Source organism: Salmo trutta, chromosome 4 (assembly GCF_901001165.1).
Source record: "Salmo trutta chromosome 4, fSalTru1.1, whole genome shotgun sequence".
In the NCBI taxonomy this organism is placed as follows: domain Eukaryota; kingdom Metazoa; phylum Chordata; class Actinopteri; order Salmoniformes; family Salmonidae; genus Salmo; species Salmo trutta.
In genome coordinates, this window is record NC_042960.1 from 11950829 (window position 1) to 11967893 (window position 17065).

At 43.6% G+C, this 17065-nt stretch overlaps 1 protein-coding gene and 1 pseudogene across 3 annotated transcripts in view; both read right to left on the bottom strand.

Annotated features, from left to right (window-relative positions):
- Positions 1-279: 279 nt before the first annotated feature.
- LOC115190948 (neurotrophin receptor-interacting factor homolog) overlaps positions 280-17065 on the bottom strand; it is a 204524-nt gene continuing 187738 nt past the window's right edge. Inside the window, exons 6-7 of one of the 3 annotated variants that reach the window (XM_029748999.1) lie at positions 5781-5908; positions 280-1442 (exon numbers count right to left, since the gene is read on the bottom strand). In XM_029748999.1, the coding sequence (XP_029604859.1) occupies positions 513-1442; positions 5781-5908 (1058 nt within the window). In that variant the 3' untranslated portion in view covers positions 280-512. Of the gene's footprint in view, positions 1443-2911; positions 5909-17065 lie in introns of those variants that run through there. The other 2 variants (XM_029749004.1, XM_029749001.1) reach the window with 2 other exon arrangements.
- On the bottom strand, positions 10505-13092 carry LOC115191366 (oocyte zinc finger protein XlCOF8.4-like; annotated as a pseudogene).

Consider the following 17065-nt stretch of genomic DNA (forward strand, 5'->3'; position numbering starts at 1 on the left):
ATGCTGTGCAGTTAAATTAGTCATATTTTAAGTTCCATGGTGTTAATAAACGTTTAAATAACAAAAGCGCTTTCGTGGAAAATGTTCTTGGTCACTGTTCACTTCCGTTTACACTGAAGTGAAAGGATCTTATGGGTTGGCGTCATAGTGCAAAGGGTGTGGTTAATTGAAAAAGGTATGCGCGCTGTTCTCTGAAATACGGTACTGCTTATTACAAATCTAATCACCTATTCATCAGTATCTTTCAAACTCAGACCAGAAAGAATAGAGTAGAAAGAATAGAGTAGAAAATAATGACTTTATTACGTCTAAGCTTACTATTTAGTTGTTTGAACAACTCTCTAAAAACAAGTATTTACACAAGCCTGTTTCAAATGACAAGTTAACAAAGGGTTATTGAGGGGTATGTGGTTAATTACCATCTTACCCCAAGACACTAGACATGATAACTATAATATTTTAGCTAAAGAATAGTTCAAAGAAATCCACTGCGTACATCTCAAGCCACACTGCTACAATTTGTCCCCATTGTGGACACTCCTATGTCTGATCAGGCTAGTCAGGAAGGCGAAGCTCTTGTAACATAGTTTGCACTTGAAGGGCTTGTCCTTGGTGTGAACGGTTTGATGCGTCTTCACATAGTTTGCATGGGCAAAGCACTTCCCACATGTGGGGCAGGCGTACGGCTTGTCTGAGTCAGTTCTAATGCTCAACTTCCCACATTGTGACGCACCGACACCGGGGGTGGTAGAAGCAGGAGCCACCACACTCAGGTGGTTAGTCTTTGAGCTCCCTCCTTGACCTCTAGCCATTGTTTGGGTGTTGTTGGGATTGTGTGCTGTGTTATACGTTAAGTACCTCTCGTGGTGAACACCCATCATGACCCTGTCTGTATTTGTGGGGTAACCATGAGATGACCTGGGTCTAGTGTTTCTCAGTTTTCTATGAACCCAGTCACTAGACATTAGATGAGACCCTGAAGGAAAAGAAAGATTTGTTGATAGACTACCACCAGGGGGGTCTCCCACTACTCTCTGTGAAGGCTGAAGCCCAGGGTAACCTGCTCTGTTAATCATGGATACTGTGGTGTTTGTATCAAAGGAACAGGAGGGTCTATCTCCATCAGCCCCAGGCCTTGCTTCATCCCTGCACTGAGACTGTGAAGAGAAGGGTCTGGGCTGCTGACTGGAGCCTCTGTCTCTCTGATGACCACCAGGATTGAGGTTGTTCAGTCCTCCTGTCCACTGGTTGTGTTCTATGTAGTGGTTGTGGTGGAGTCTCTGTCCCTCGCGGTTGGGTCCTGGTTCTGACTCGGAAAGGAAGAGTGACGGCTCCTGATCCATGGTCGTGATCCGGCGCCAGGGTTTGTGACCAGCCGCTTCACTTGTCCAGTCTCTCCCGCCAGTAACACCGGATATCAGCAGGTCTTCATGGACTGCAGACTGCAAACAAAGATTGTTCAGAAGAGCATATAAAGGTTTATAAAATAAACACTTTGTTGTTCACACAGAAACATGACATATTATAAAATGTTAACCACAGTGAAGCGTAACTAACACTGTGATAAAGGTACCTAACAATATGGAGGTATTGGAGTTAATTATATACACACACACACACACACACACACACACACACACACACACACACACACACACACACAACCGGTCAAAAGTTTTAGAACACCTAATCATTCAAGTGTTTTTATTTATTTTTACTATTTTCTACATTGTAGAATAATAGTGAAGACAACAAAACTATGAAATAACACATATGGAATCATGAAGTAACCAAAAAAGTGTTAAATCAAAATATATTTTATATTTGAGATTCTTCAAATAGCCACCCTTTTCCTTGATGACAGCTTTGCACACTCTTGGCATTCTCTTAACCAGCTTCACCTGGAATGCTTTTCCAACAGTCTTGAAGGAGTTCCCACATATGCTGAGCACTTGTTGGCTGCTTTTCCTTCCCTCTGCAGTCCGACTCATCCCAAACCATCTCAATTTGGTTGAGGTCGGGGGATTGTGGAGGCCAGGTCATCACTCTCCTTCTTGGGAAGATAGCCCTTACACAGCCTGAAGGTGTGTTGGGTCATTGTCCTGTTGAAAAACAAATGATAGTCCCACTAAGCGCAAACCAGATGGGATGGCATATCGCTGCAGAATGCTGTGGTAGCCATGCTGGTTACGTGTGCCTTGAATTCTAAATAAATCACAGACCAGCAAAGCACCACCGCACCATTACACCTTCTCCATGCTTTACAGTGGGAAATACACATGCAGAGATCATCTGTTCACCTACTCTGCATCTCACAAAGACACGGTGGTTTGAACCAAAAATCTCCAATTTGGACTCCAGACCAAAGGACAAATTTCCACCGGTCTAATGTCCATTGCTCGTGTTTCTTGGTCCAAGCAAGTCTCTTCTTCTTATTGATGTCCTTTAGTAGTGGTTTCTTTGCAGCAATTCGACCATGAAGGCCAGATTCACACAGTCTCCTCTGAACAGTTGATGTTGAGATGTGTCTGTCACTTGAACTCTGAAGCATTTTTTTGGGCTGCAATTTCTGAGGCTGGTAACTCTAATGAACTTATCCTATGCAGCAGAGGTAACTCTGGGTCTTCCATTCCTGTGGCGGTCCTCATGGGAGCCAGTTTCATCATAGCGCTTGATGGTTTTTGTGACTGCACTTAAAGAAACTTTCAAAGTGTGGAAAGCTGTGGCTATTTGAAGAATTTTAAATCTATAATATATTTTCATTTGTTTAACACTTTTTTGGTTACTACATGATTCCATATGTGTTATACAATGTAGTTAAATAGTAAAAATAAAGAAAAATCTTTGACTGCGTAGGTGTTCTAAAACTTTTGACTGGAAGTGTATAAAAAAAAGTCCAAACAGTCTCTGCAATGATACAAAATAACCAAGTTAGTATTTAATTTAAACAAAATGGCATTAGAATCATTTTTATTGTTCAAAACGATACATGACAAGTAGAATAACTTCTCACTATGGTAACACTTGATCTTTTCTGTAAATCTGGTACCCTCGCTTTGATCAAATTAATTTTAGAATACTTAGTTAAAGGTTCAATATTACATTACACAGCTTCATGTCAAGTAAACATGAATTAAGGCACTATCATTTCCTCACTATAAAACACCAGTATCAACCTAAAGGCCCAGTTTTACTCTTCATCAGTGAAGCATTTTTACAGACACCATCACACCAACCATCACCATATCATCTACTGTCTCATCATACTCATTCTTTCCTCAGTTCATCTCATCCAGTTCCCTACTACATCCAAAACCAACAGAATTAACTACAAACTAACTAGTACTATATTACACCTCACTACCCACTGGGCACAAACTGGTTAAATCAACATTGTTTCAACGTCATCTGTCAACGTATTGTGATGTGGAATCTGTGGAAAATACTTTGCATTTGAAAAAAGTCAAATGTATAATCTTTTTTATTTTTACCTTTGAAACAACTTCATCTTCAAAGTAATATCCACTTTAAGAAAAAAAAACAATAGGCTAGAGAGTTGATCTATCTACAAGCCCTGCTTAGCTTTGATATTCGTCATTGACTATTACCAATGTGCTATCGTTAGAATGATTGTTGAGAAATGTCCACTTGATAGATTCACTGTTGCTATGGAAGTCATTCTAAAGGACAGGTTACACAGAGCAAATGAAATGTAACCATAGTTCATCAATCATATCATCAATGATGCTATTTACTGTAGGCCTCTAATATAGCATTTGGAAAGTCATCAACGGCTATTGTTTCAATTCAGCCCAGTTTTAAACTAGAAATAGACAATACATATAGGCCTAGAGTTTTCAAGCTTCGGTTGGTTTCAAATGGAATCTATAAATTAATAATAAATGTTGATTCACATCAACCAAAAATAAAAGTTTAAGAATAAGATTAAATCAAACTACTTAAAATGCATTATTTGATTTGATTTAGATCTATTTACAAAATATATACATATGTTGGCAAATGTTTTATAAAAGAAATAAGGCATGAGAACCCGGGAATTATTGTGTGATAACTCCCTCCTAAGGGCTGTATTCCCGGCCCTTGGCTTCATCTTGGGCATAAGAACAGCCCTTAGTCGGGAGTTATCACACGATAACCCCCGGGTTCTCATGCCTTATTGCTGAAACAACATCTAGGCTGCTAAGAGAGATATCCAAATAGTCATCACCAATTTGAAGTTAAGATAGTTGTTTTATGAGATCGCCAGTGTCTCAAGTATGAGGGCAATTGCACCGCTACAGTGCACCACTACAGGACAGCCAGCCGCTAGATCTGCACTATCGTCTAGGACTGATGTGCATTCCCAATAATACACTAGTTTCCCCAGTGGACCAGCTTGTACATAAAGCATCCTCTATTCAGGCTGCAAAGGCATCATTTCCCTCCTTAACTAGCTTTAAATGGTAAGCAACGGGGGGATTTAAAAAAAAAATAATATGTGTACTGTCGTAATAAAACAACATTTTCCACCACTATTTTCCGACACCTTAGGATGTTGCACACACTTGGCTGAATGTGGTGGGCAACACCTTAAGTTGTCGTAAACTCCAGGTCATTTGGTTGTGCTATTAGATCAATCATATTCATTACACATTAAGTTATTGTATAAATAAACAAAATATCTGACAATGTATTCCCATTTTAACTTTAGTGTGATTTTAAAAGGTTGAAAATGCAGTGATAACACATAGATAAAAACTAAACCAAAAATCTGACATAGAATTTGGTTTTACTTTTAGATGGTTGAAAGCATAGTGATAACATTGGGAATTCAACAAACTTTTAGCAGTCATTTTGAGTGGGTGAAAATAGGTTGGAATCTCATTGATCAACGTATCTACCAAATATTACCCAATTATCCATGTTGAAATGACGTGGTGTACCCAGTGGGTATACAGTATTCGTGGGCCATGTACAAATTCTGCTAGTGTATCCTAAGGTAGCTCCTCTGAGAACCTTTCCCCGCAGTGTGTACAGGTGAACGGCCTCTCTCAAGTGTGGACCTTCAGGTGCATCTTCATATCGTGCTGGCGTGAGAACCTCTTCTCACACTGGGGACAGCTGTAGGGTTTCTCCCCTGTGTGGACCCTCTGGTGCCTCTTCAGGTTGGACGATTGGGAGAAACTAGCCCGGCACAGGTGGCAACCGAATGGTTTCTCCCCTGTGTGCATCCTCTGGTGGATCTCCATCTGTTTGGGGAAACTGAAGGATTTCCCACAGAATGAACATGGGAAGCGCTTCCCTCTGCCACCGGATCTACTGATAGCATTACTACTACTGTCATTTGTCAATGGGTTTGTGTAGCCATTTATGGTTGAGGCACTGGCATTATCTGAGGTCTGGTTTAACAGAAGAGTGTGAGGAGGATGAAGGCCAGGGAGTGTCTGTGTTGTCACAGGGTCCATGTTCCAGTTGATAGATCCTATAGAAGGCAGGCTGAAGGCAGCACCTGTTAGGGGGTTAACCTGAGGCGCCATCAGTTTCTCTGAATCACAACTATAGGAGCAAGACGGAGCATCGCTAGCCGAGTCAGTGTCTGTTCTCATACGGACACGTCCTTGTCCCCGCAGACCAAATCTACGCCTCGCCCTGGTCTCAGCCAGTCTGTTGTCATGGAGACTAAGTTCAGTTGTTGTTTTGTGTTCGACTGTTTGTTTCTGGTTGTGGTTAACAGTGTTGATCCCCAGCCCATAGTTGAGGACACTGTCCCATCCACTGACCTCCACTGTGTCACCTCTGGTCCTGGCCTGCTCAGTGACATTGTCCCCTGGTCCCTTGGTTGCACCCGTCTGGGTCTGGGAATCCAAGATGGACACCCAGTCTCCTCTGTTAGCCTCCAGCCAACCACCTGCAGGAAGAGGTTAGAAAATAGACTTTACGAGAAAAAAAAAATAGTCAAGTTCGTACATTATAATGTGTGGTTTTGTATGTAAACATAAGTTCTATTGATTTAAGAAAAAACTATCTAGGCAAATTTCTAATCCCATTGAAGATCTATTACTGTATGTAGGCTATATGTATTTCTCTCTTACCTTGCTCCCCCATCTTTAGTCCACTCAGCAGGTCAATGCTCTCTGGTCCATCTTCTATTGTCTCCTCTTTGACCAGCAGCAGATCAGGCTTCCCATCCTCCATGTCTACTGACTGTAAGAGATACAGAGCGAGAAGATGTTGGATCAAGAAATCTGATATGAGCACCCTTCTATGGAGCAATGATCATTTGATTACTTGACACTCTTTAATGGTTTGATCATACGAAGACATGATCCCACACTTAAGACAAAAATGTATCAAGACCTGGGCCCGTATCCACAAAAGAGTCTGAGCAGGAGTGCTGATCTAGGATATTTCCATATAGTCTTATTCGTTATGATCTAAAAGGCAAAACTGATCCAAGATCAGCACCTCTACTCTGAGAGGCTTAGTGAATACGGGCCCTGACCTAATACCATTCAGACAGTAGTTTACAGTGGACTCACCTCAGTGAGACTGTGTGTGGTCCTGTGCCGCTCAGCTGGTTCTTCTGTGGGTTCAGGAGGAGGTGTAGTCTGGTTGTCCTCCATGACCATGGTCCCCTCAGGGTTCCCCAGACCCTCCTCACACCCCTCCTCCTTCACCAGCAGCACCTCCAGACCCTCCTCCTCCTGGAAGAGAGAGGTGATACAGATTACACAGACATACACTCAGATACATACACACAGATAAACACACTTTAATGATGGATGGGCCATACTTGTGAACATTAGAAACAGTTTAAATTCAAACAGTTGCTCTGTCACAAAATGTGCATCAGACAATTAAAATCGTCAATTTACTTGCACGTGATGGAACGCTGCATTGTAGCTGGTCACATCAGATAATCTGGTACACGTTAGCCCTATGCTAACCTCACCAGATGACTGATTATTTTCTGGAACAAAATGCCATATCAGCCTATCAAAAGATCTTAGACTTTATATCAGCAACAAATGGTATTTCTTAAAATAGGTCAACTCCGGCCACCAGAGGGATATTTTAAACCTACAAATTCAAGGTTGCCTTTTGTTCCATTGGTGCATCCTTGACAAGGCTACTAGCTAATAGTACTAATGTTAGACAATGTTCCGCAATAAAGATGTAGGAGGATTATACAACATGTAAGTTTATATTCAAAGTCGAAGACTCGTGGTCTTGTCAAATATACTGCTCAAAAAAATAAAGGGAACACTTAAACAACCCAATAACCCAACAACCCAGTAACTCCAAGTCAATCACACTTCTGTGAAATCAAACTGTCCACTTAGGAAGCAACACTGATTGACAATACATTTCACATGCTGTTGTGCAAATGGAATAGACAACAGGTGGAAATTATAGGCAATTAGCAAGACACCCCCAATAAAGGAGTGGTTCTGCAGGTGGTGACCACAGACCACTTCTCAGTTCCTATGCTTCCTGGCTGATATTTTGGTCACTTTTGAATGCTGGCGGTGCTTTCACTCTAGTGGTAGCATGAGACGGAGTCTACAACCCACACAAGTGGCTCAGGTAGTGCAGCTCATCCAGGATGGCACATCAATGCGAGCTGTGGCAAGAAGGTTTGCTGTGTCTGTCAGCGTAGTGTCCAGAGCATGGAGGCGCTACCAGGAGACAGGCCAGTACATCAGGAGATGTGGAGGAGGCCGTAGGAGGGCAACAACCCAGCAGCAGGACCGCTACCTCCGCCTTTGTGCAAGGAGGAGCAGGCGGAGCACTGCCAGAGCCCTGCAAAATGACCTCCAGCAGGCCACAAATGTGCATGTGTCTGCTCAAACGGTCAGAAACAGACTCCATGAGGGTGGTATGAGGGCCCGACGTCCACAGGTGGGGGTTGTGCTTACAGCCCAACACCGTGCAGGACGTTTGGCATTTGCCAGAGAACACCAAGATTGGCAAATTCGCCACTGGCGCCCTGTGCTCTTCACAGATGAAAGCAGGTTCACAATGAGCACATGTGACAGACGTGACAGAGTCTGGAGACGCCATGGAGAACGTTCTGCTGCCTGCAACATCCTCCAGCATGACCGGTTTGGCGGTGGGTCAGTCATGGTGTGGGGTGGCATTTCTTTGGGGGGCCGCACAGCCCTCCATGTGCTCGCCAGAGGTAGCCTGACTGCCATTAGGTACCGAGATGAGATCCTCAGACCCCTTGTGAGACCATATGCTGGTACGGTTGGCCCTGGGTTCCTCCTAATGCAAGACAATGCTAGACCTCATGTGGCTGGAGTGTGTCAGCAGTTCCTGAAAGAGGAAGGCATTGATGCTATGGACTGGCCCGCCCGTTCCCCAGACCTGAATCCAATTGAGCACATCTGGGACATCATGTCTCGCTCCATCCACCAACGCCACGTTGCACCACAGACTGTCCAGGAGTTGGCGGATGCTTTAGTCCAGGTCTGGGAGGAGATCCCTCAGGAGACCATCCGCCACCTCATCAGGAGCATGCCCAGGCGTTATAGGGAGGTCATACAGGCACGTGGAGGCCACACACACTACTGAGCCTCATTTTGACTTGTTTTAAGGACATTACATCAAAGTTGGATCAGCCTGTAGTGTGGTTTTCCACTTTAATTTTGAGTGTGACTCCAAATCACAACCTCCATGGGTTGATAAATTGGATTTCCATTGATTATTTTTGTGTGATTTTGTTGCCAGCACATTCAACTATGTAAAGAAAAAAGTATTTAATAAGATTATTTCATTCATTCAGATCTAGGATGTGTTATTTTAGTGTTCCCTTTATTTTTTTGAGCAGTGTAGTTGTAATTTACCCTTACTGCCATCACTAACTGGTGGTGTGATCCACTAAGGCAGTAAGCCCAGAGACGGCAAGGTACGATGGCTGCTAGTTTGAATCCCCCTTGAGGCAAGGATTTCATTTTGAGGAAAAAGCGCTCCACTGTGGGCCCTCGACTCAAATAACACAATGTGAAAAAGTAGATGATTATAAAATGCATCTAAAACATTGTACATAGAAATGTAGCCTACAATTCTATTTAATATAGCCTATAGTAGCAACAGGCTTTATGTAGCAGTGCCAGTAGCCTGTGTGTCAGTCAGCAAGAGAGACTAACAAGAAGCTACTCAAAATGTTTTGCCTGCACTTCTCTTCACACAATTAGTGTATGCCTAATATCTAGCTTCTTACTTTCAGTTGTCTCTATGACTGTGGACACCCTGAAAGCACTGAATGGTCTTGTGTTACCACCTTATTAATTGGTCTACGCCGTGCAGTAGGATACGTTGATCAGTTGATTGACAGGTGTATTGTAGAACAGGGCCAGTCCAAGGCACAAGCGGCATACACCCCATGGCAAAATGTGTAGAATTGCAGGAACTTTAAAACTGAAATTCTCTCCCTGCCGTCAAAGGGGACCACTAAAATGTTTTGCCGTGAGGTGGTGGGCCCCCCCAACTAAATCTTGTTTAGGGCCCCCAAAAGCTAGGACCGGCCCTGCTTTAGAAGACACACTAAACTTTCCTCAAGTGTGGATACACGCCAACGTGGGTTTGAGTCCGGACTCGTGATCACATTTTTAAAAATTAACTAACACTTACTGCAATACTGCCATTTGTAGGATAATAACGAGAGTGCTTGACTTCAAAGTCGCTCTTATGGTAGTGTTTGTTCACCTCAATCTGTGTCAACATTTATAATTGGCTGATGCAGAACTTATTCCAGGAAATAATGACTGTCATCTGGTGAGGTTAGCATAGGACTAACGTGCAGCAGATTATCTGATGGGACCAGTTACAATTTTGGGCTCCCAAGTGGCACAGTGGTCTAAGGCACTGCATCTCAGTGCTAGAGGAGTCACTACAGACCCTGGTTCAATCCCGGGCTGTATCACAACCGGCCGTGATCGGGAGTACCATAGGGCGGCGCACAATTGGGCCAGCGTCGTCCTGGTTAGGGGAGGGTTTGGCCGGGGTAGGCCATCGTTGTAAAATAAGAATTTCTTCTTAAACTGACTTGCCTAGTTAAATAAAGATTAAATAAAAAATATTTTAAAAACAAACAACCTATCACATGCAAGTAAATCAATTATTTTAATTGGCAAATGCACAGAAACAGAGCAATTTTTTTTTACAATGAAACAATTTCTAATGTTCGCAAGTATGGCCCCGGAGAGTTTACCCATCCCCACTATGTTTGAGTCCTATACTGTAGCTACAGAATGACTTCATTGTTGTTAAACCCATCATGGTGGACATAAATATTATGTTGTGGGTAAATATAAGTCAGCTATGATAAGTCAAGTAATCATCAAACCTGACTTCATTATTTTTATGTATACATTAGGTGTTTGTTAGTGTGTGGGTATGTGTAGGTATATTTAGTAAGTGTATATTGGTTATAAAGTGCTGTCGGGTATATGCAGAGAAGGGTGAGATCAGATGTGATGTATATTAAAAAGAGTCTCAATAAAAGTCTTAGAATGAAAAGTCCCATTGTGTTTATTAAACATAAACAAGTGTTAAATATACCATATGAAAACCACACATACACGTGTCTCTCTACGTACCTGGCAGACATCTCAGCTTGGATGTCTGCCCACCACCTCAAGCTCCACAAGCCGGAACAGCTCTTCCTTCCGGGGAAGCCCTGACCCGCTCCAAGGTTCATGCTCTACAACATCCGTAGAGTACGACCCTTCCTCACACAAGAAGAGGAGCAGGTCCTAATCCAGGTTCTTGTCATCTCCAGTCTAGACTACTGCAACTCTCTGTTGGCTGGGCTCCCTGCTTGTGCCATCACCCCCCTGCAACTTATCCAGAACACTGCAGTCTGCCTGGTGTTCAACCATCCCAAGTTCTCCCAGGTCACCCCACTCCTCAGCCCACTCCACTGGCTTCAAGTCAAAGTTCGCATCCACTGCAAGACCATAACGGTTGCCTACAGAGCAGCAAGGGGAACTACCCCTCCCTACCTTCAGGCTATGCTCAAATCCTACACCCCAACCCGAGCACTGCATTCTGCAACCTCTGTTCTCTTCACCGTCCCACCCCTACGAGGGATCAGCTCCCGCTCAGTCCAGTCAAAACTCTTTCTGTCCTGGCACCCCAATGATGGAACCAGCTTGCCCCTGAAGCTAGGACAGCAGAGTCCCTGACAAAAAATAAGGCTTCTTCCTACTAGCACTGACTTTATTTAGGGAAAATTTACTTGCTACGACTGTGTTGTGGTTGTTGAACCCAGCTTTCTTAAAATGAATGTATTAACTGTAATTCACCCTGGACAAGAGTGCCTGCTAAATTACTAAAATGTATATTTAAAATGTAGTGTCTCAATCTGTATGAACATAGCCTACACCGCACAAACACAATATGAAACAGACTTTTTAAGCATATATATCTATATCTCACACGTCTGGATGCAATATTCTACCCAGGAATATTCCAACACTGAAAAATGTTAGTCTTCCTATTCTAAATGCATCTGTGGATATTTTCTGCTGACAATGAAAATGTATCTTTGTCTTTAACGCAGGATTTGATCTAAACTTCAGAAGCTATTGAGTGGAATGGTTACTTTCCATGTTACAGAGTGGAATGTTTTTTTCTGCTGGTGTATCCTGAGGTAGCTCCTCTCTGAGAACCTCTTCCCACAGTGAGTACAGGCAAACAGCCTTTTTCCTGTGTGGATCTTCAGATGCACCTTTAGCTGGTTCTAGTGGGTGAACCTTTTCTGACACTGAGGGTAGCTTTAGGGTTTTCCCTTGTGTGGACCCTCTGGTGCCTCTTCAGGCTGGATGAGTGGGAGAAGCGCATCTGACACTGAGTACAGCTGAAGGGTTTCTCTCCTGTGTGGACCCTCTGGTGCCTCTTCAAGTCACCTGCCTGGGTGAAGCGCATGTGACACTGGGTACAGCTGAAGGGTTTCTCCCCTGTGTGGACCCTCTGGTGGATCTCCACCTTCTGGATGCTGCTGAAGCCTTTGTTACAGAACATGCAGAGGAACCGTTTTTCTTTACTATTGTCTGATGTGGCTCCCCCTCCCTGAGCCTGGGCTCTAGCCCTGTCGTTTGAGTTCAATACCTGATCGAAAAGGACACGGCCGTGTGAATTGGAAGGCCCCATCGATGTGGATACTGGGTCTCGATCCCTGAGCGTGTGTAAAGGGGAGTGGGTAGCGACATTTAGATTTGTCTCTAAGCTTTCCCTGTAGTCTAAGAAATCTCTGCCTTCTGAGTGTCCTTCTCCTAAGTGAGTCTCATTCACATTCCATGTGGGAGGAGCATCACCCTCCACTTTCACAGTCACTTCATCAATGACTATAACCTCCCCTTTCTTATCTAGGCACCCTTCAGAGTACACACTACTACTGTAATGGTTCCAGTCCCCTCTGGACAGATCAGCCTGTGTCTCTAAACCCAAGGATATGTTGCCAGGGTCCATTTCTGTAGCGTAAGAACAGGACAGCTCACTGCAAGCCTCTAACACGTCACCTGAATCTTGATGGGAATTAACTTGAACCGCCCTCGAGCTCAGGTTATTGTAAAGTAAAAATTCTGAGCCAGGAGCAGGAGGACAGCCCAGTCTCCCCAGCCCCTCTGGTTCTGACCTGTGGTTAGATCCTGTGTGTAAAAGCCTTTGTGTTGCAGTTAAAGTCTCTGTGTCGGTCTCTGACTTGAGGACGGCGTTCGGCGTTCCACTGACCTCCGTGATGCTGCGTCGGGTCCTGGGCTGGGGTGCGGTGAGGTCCTCTGTGGCTACAGGGGATGCCACTCCAGCCGCTTCTCCAGACTGGATGACTCTGCTGTGCCGTGGGTCCTCCTCTCCTTCAGACCTCTCCAGCTTGACCCCAGGACCTGCAGCCTCTGCATCTGCAGACTGACACAAGAAGAGAGGAGGTTATTACCGGTAAATTAGTTTAATTCACAAGCTCCCATATGTTAGATATATAAGGATGTACATGTAAGCAAATTAATAGCCGAGGGGAGCCTTTCTTAAAAAAACTGGCCACATTTGATGTACTGTAATTTTGATGTAATACTATTACACTAACCTCTATCACAATAACGTGCTGGGTTGAGGTTCCACTCCCCTCATCAACAGTGATTGGTTGGTCATCTCTCAATGTATTGTGTCCCGCTGGCTTCACAAAGCTCCTGTGGCCTCGAGTGAGATGTCCTTCACCTGAGAGAATGATTGGGGGAAATGGGTGGTTAAATGAGGTACTGACAATGCTCAATGTTATATTGTACACTATTGAAACTGTCTAGGATGTAAGGGATCACTTCTTGATATACTATTTATTGTTCCATGCATCATATTATTTAAATTGAGTTTGACAACAGGACATTCAGTAAATCAAGAATCTGGTAAGAATATGATAGTTTGTATTTGTGCAAAATATCACTAGCACTTTGTGAAGCCTGGTAAAATAAAAATAAAAACATTTTCAAGATGGCTAAGTATTGGTAATCAGGGTAAGTATTGCATACTATCCAAACACTGACCAAGATCCAATTCTGGGTCACACATCTGAACACATGCGCAGAGAGGAACCGGGCGGCAGCCTCGGCCTTCTGCAACATCAAAACGTACCTCTTGCCATTCCTCTGTATCGGTCGAGGATCTTGACACTACTGGGACGACTGGCGAGGACGCGCTCTCGCGCTGTCCTCTCTGCGCGCTCCCGTGCTACCTTCATATCCTGTAGCTGTAGTTTCCTCCGCAATGCCCTGTTTTCTTTCTGGCTTTGAGTTATTTCCAAACGAACCACTGCATAGTCGTCGTCTACGAGTTTACAGATCTCTGCCACGGCTGCATTCGCTAGCACCTCCATGATGGAGGCTATTTGAGTGTGAAAAACCATACAGTTAGCCATTGTTAGCTAACGTTAGCAGCTAGCTAGCTAGATAACATCTATCGTCCTGTCTACAACGCGAATTAAATACTACCTGGGGGTATGTATGTGATGCTGAGCAGTTAAAGGATTCATATTGAGTTCCAGGGTGTTTATAAACGTCTAAATAACAATAAAAACGCTACCGTAAGAAATTGTTCATGGTCAATGTTAACTTCCGTTTACACTGACGAAAAAGGGTTTTTAATTCTTCTTTTCTGGTTTAATGGCTTCCGCAACACTTATGTGCATGTCGCCACCTACTGTATGGGTGGATAAGTCAAACGATCAAAAATAAAATTCAACTGTTCAAAATCAACCTGCTTTTCTGTTAAAATCAAACATTCGAATCAGAAAAGAGCCTCGAAGGTCGTGCCATCTTCCAACGACAGTATCCTTGCCGTGCTTCTACCTTGAAATATTGATGCCCCTAATACTTATCAGCCACATGATTTCTTGGACACTTGAACAGTACAATTAATAACTGTGGCAATAAGCGTTACAAAATCCACCTTCACAATGACTGTATCCAGATCTCTTGACTGATGAGGAACATTTACAACGGGCTGTTGTGCATCCACCGCCATTTCTTAGCGCTGTGGCCACTTGCCCCTTAGACTCTCTCCCCAGCTCCACATAGGAGATCTGCTGGACAGCCCTGATCCTTGACACCTCAACCTTTCACCCTAACAGGGCACTCAGGGAAGTCGGGAATATGATGCCCACCGCAGTTGCAACATTTTACATTCAGACCCAATAACATACACCTCCCGGTTCTACACGAACGTTCTCATGGTGTATCTTTTTTTATCCTAGGGGACTAAACTCCATGGTGAAGTTTGTTTCTGATGAACAGTGGTGTAAAGTAATTAAGTGAAAATACTTTAAAGTACTACTTAAGTCGTTTTTTGGGGGTATCTGTACTTTACTATTTATATTTTTGACAACTTTTACTTTACTACATTCCTAAAGAAAAGAATGTACTTTCTACTCCATAGACTTTCCGTGACAGTCAAAAGTACTCAGTACTCGTTACATTTTGAATGGCTAGTATGACAGGAAAATTGTCAAATTCATGCACTTAAAGAACATCCCTGGTCATCCCTATTGCCTCTGTTCTGGCGGACTCACTAAACACATGCTTCGTTTGTAAATTAAGTCAGTGTTGGAGTGTGCCCATAGTTATACGTAAATAAAAAAAATGGTGCCATCTTTTTTTAATATAGGGAATTAGAAATGATTTATGTTTACTTTTCCTTTCAATACATAAGTATATTTTAGCTATTACATTTATTTTTGATACTTAAATATATTTAAAACCAAATACTTTGTCTTTTACTCAAGTAGTATTTTACTGGGTGACTTTCACTTTTGAGTAATTTTCTATCAAAGCATCTTTACTTTTACTGAAGTATGAGAATTGCATACTTTCTCCACCACTGCTGATGAACTTCAACGCCTTTGAGCCGAGACCAGCCCCGACTACATTGATTCGACCAAGGTCAATACTTTCAACAACAAAAAATATTCAACGCCCACCTATGTATGCTGAAATTCATTAGAAAACTTCCTTCACCGTGGAGTGGTGTTTAGTCCGCTAATAAACTCAGCAAAAAAAGAAAAGTCCTCTCACTGTCAACTGCGTTTATTTTCAGCAAACTTAACATGTGTAAATATTTGTATGAACATGACAAGATTCAACAACTGAGACAAACTGAACAAGTTCCACAGACATGTGACTAACAGAAATTGAATAATGTGTCCCTGAACAAAGGGGGGGGGGCAAAAATCAAACTTAACAGTCAGTATCTGGTGTGGCCACCAACTGCATTAAGTACTGCAGTGCATCTCCTCCTCATGAACTGCACCAGATTTGCCAGTTCTTGCTGTGAGATGTTACCCCACTCTTCCAACCAAGGCACCTGGAAGTTCCCAGACATTTCTGGGGGGAATGACCCTAGCCCTCACCCTCCGATCCAACAAGTCCCAGATGTGCTCAATGGGATTGAGATCCGGGCTCTTCGCTGGCCATGACAGAACACTGACATTCCTGTCTTGCAGGAAATCACGCACAGAATGAGCAGTATGGCTGGTGGCATTGTCATGCTGGAGGGTCATGTCAGGATGAGCCTGCAGGAAGGGTACCACATGAGGGAGGAGGATGTCTTCCTTGTCACGCACAGCGTTAAGATTGCCTGCAATGACAACAAGCTCAGTCCGATGATGCTGTGACACACCGCCCCAGACCATGATTGACCCTCCATCTCCAAATCGGTCCCACTCCAGAGTACAGGCCTCTATGTAACGCTCATTCCTTCGACGATAAACGCAAATCCGACCATCACCCCTGGGTGAGACAAAACCGCAACTCGTCAGTGAAGAGCAATTTTTGCCAGTCCTGTCTGGTCCAGCGACGGTGGCTTTGTGCCCATAGGCGACGTTGTTGCCAGTGATGTCTGGTGAGGACATGCCTTACAACAGGCCTACAAGCTCTCAGTCGAGCCTCTCTCAGCCTATTGCGGACAGTCTGAGCACTGATGGAGGGATTGTGCATTCCTGGTGTAACTCAGGCAGTTCTTGTTGCCATCTTGTACCTGTCCCGCAGGTGTGATGTGCAGATGTACCGATCCTGTGCAGGTGTTGTTACACGTGGTCTGCCATTGCGAGGACGATGAGCTGTCCGTCCTGTTTCCCTGTAGCGCTGTCTTAGGCGTCTCGCAGTACGGACAATGCAATTTATTGCCCTGGCCACATCTGCAGTCTTCATGCCTCCTTGCAGCATGCCTAAGGCACGTTCATGCAGATGAGCAGGGACCCTGGGCATCTTTCTTTTGTTTTTCAGTGTCAGTAGAAAGGCCTCTTTAGTGTCCTAAGTTTTCATAACTGTGACCTTAATTGCCTACCGTCTGTAAGCTGTTACTGTCTTAACGACCATTCAACAGGTGCATGTTCATTCATTGTAAATAGTTCATTGAACAAGCATGGGAAACAGTGTTTAAACACTTCATAATGAAGTTAATTCGTAAAAATCAGGGTAAAAATCAAAGCCAGGGTGTTGAAAAAGAAAAAATGCTGAGTTTATGTACACTGAACAAAAATATAAACGCAACATGTAGGTACCATGTCTCATGAGCT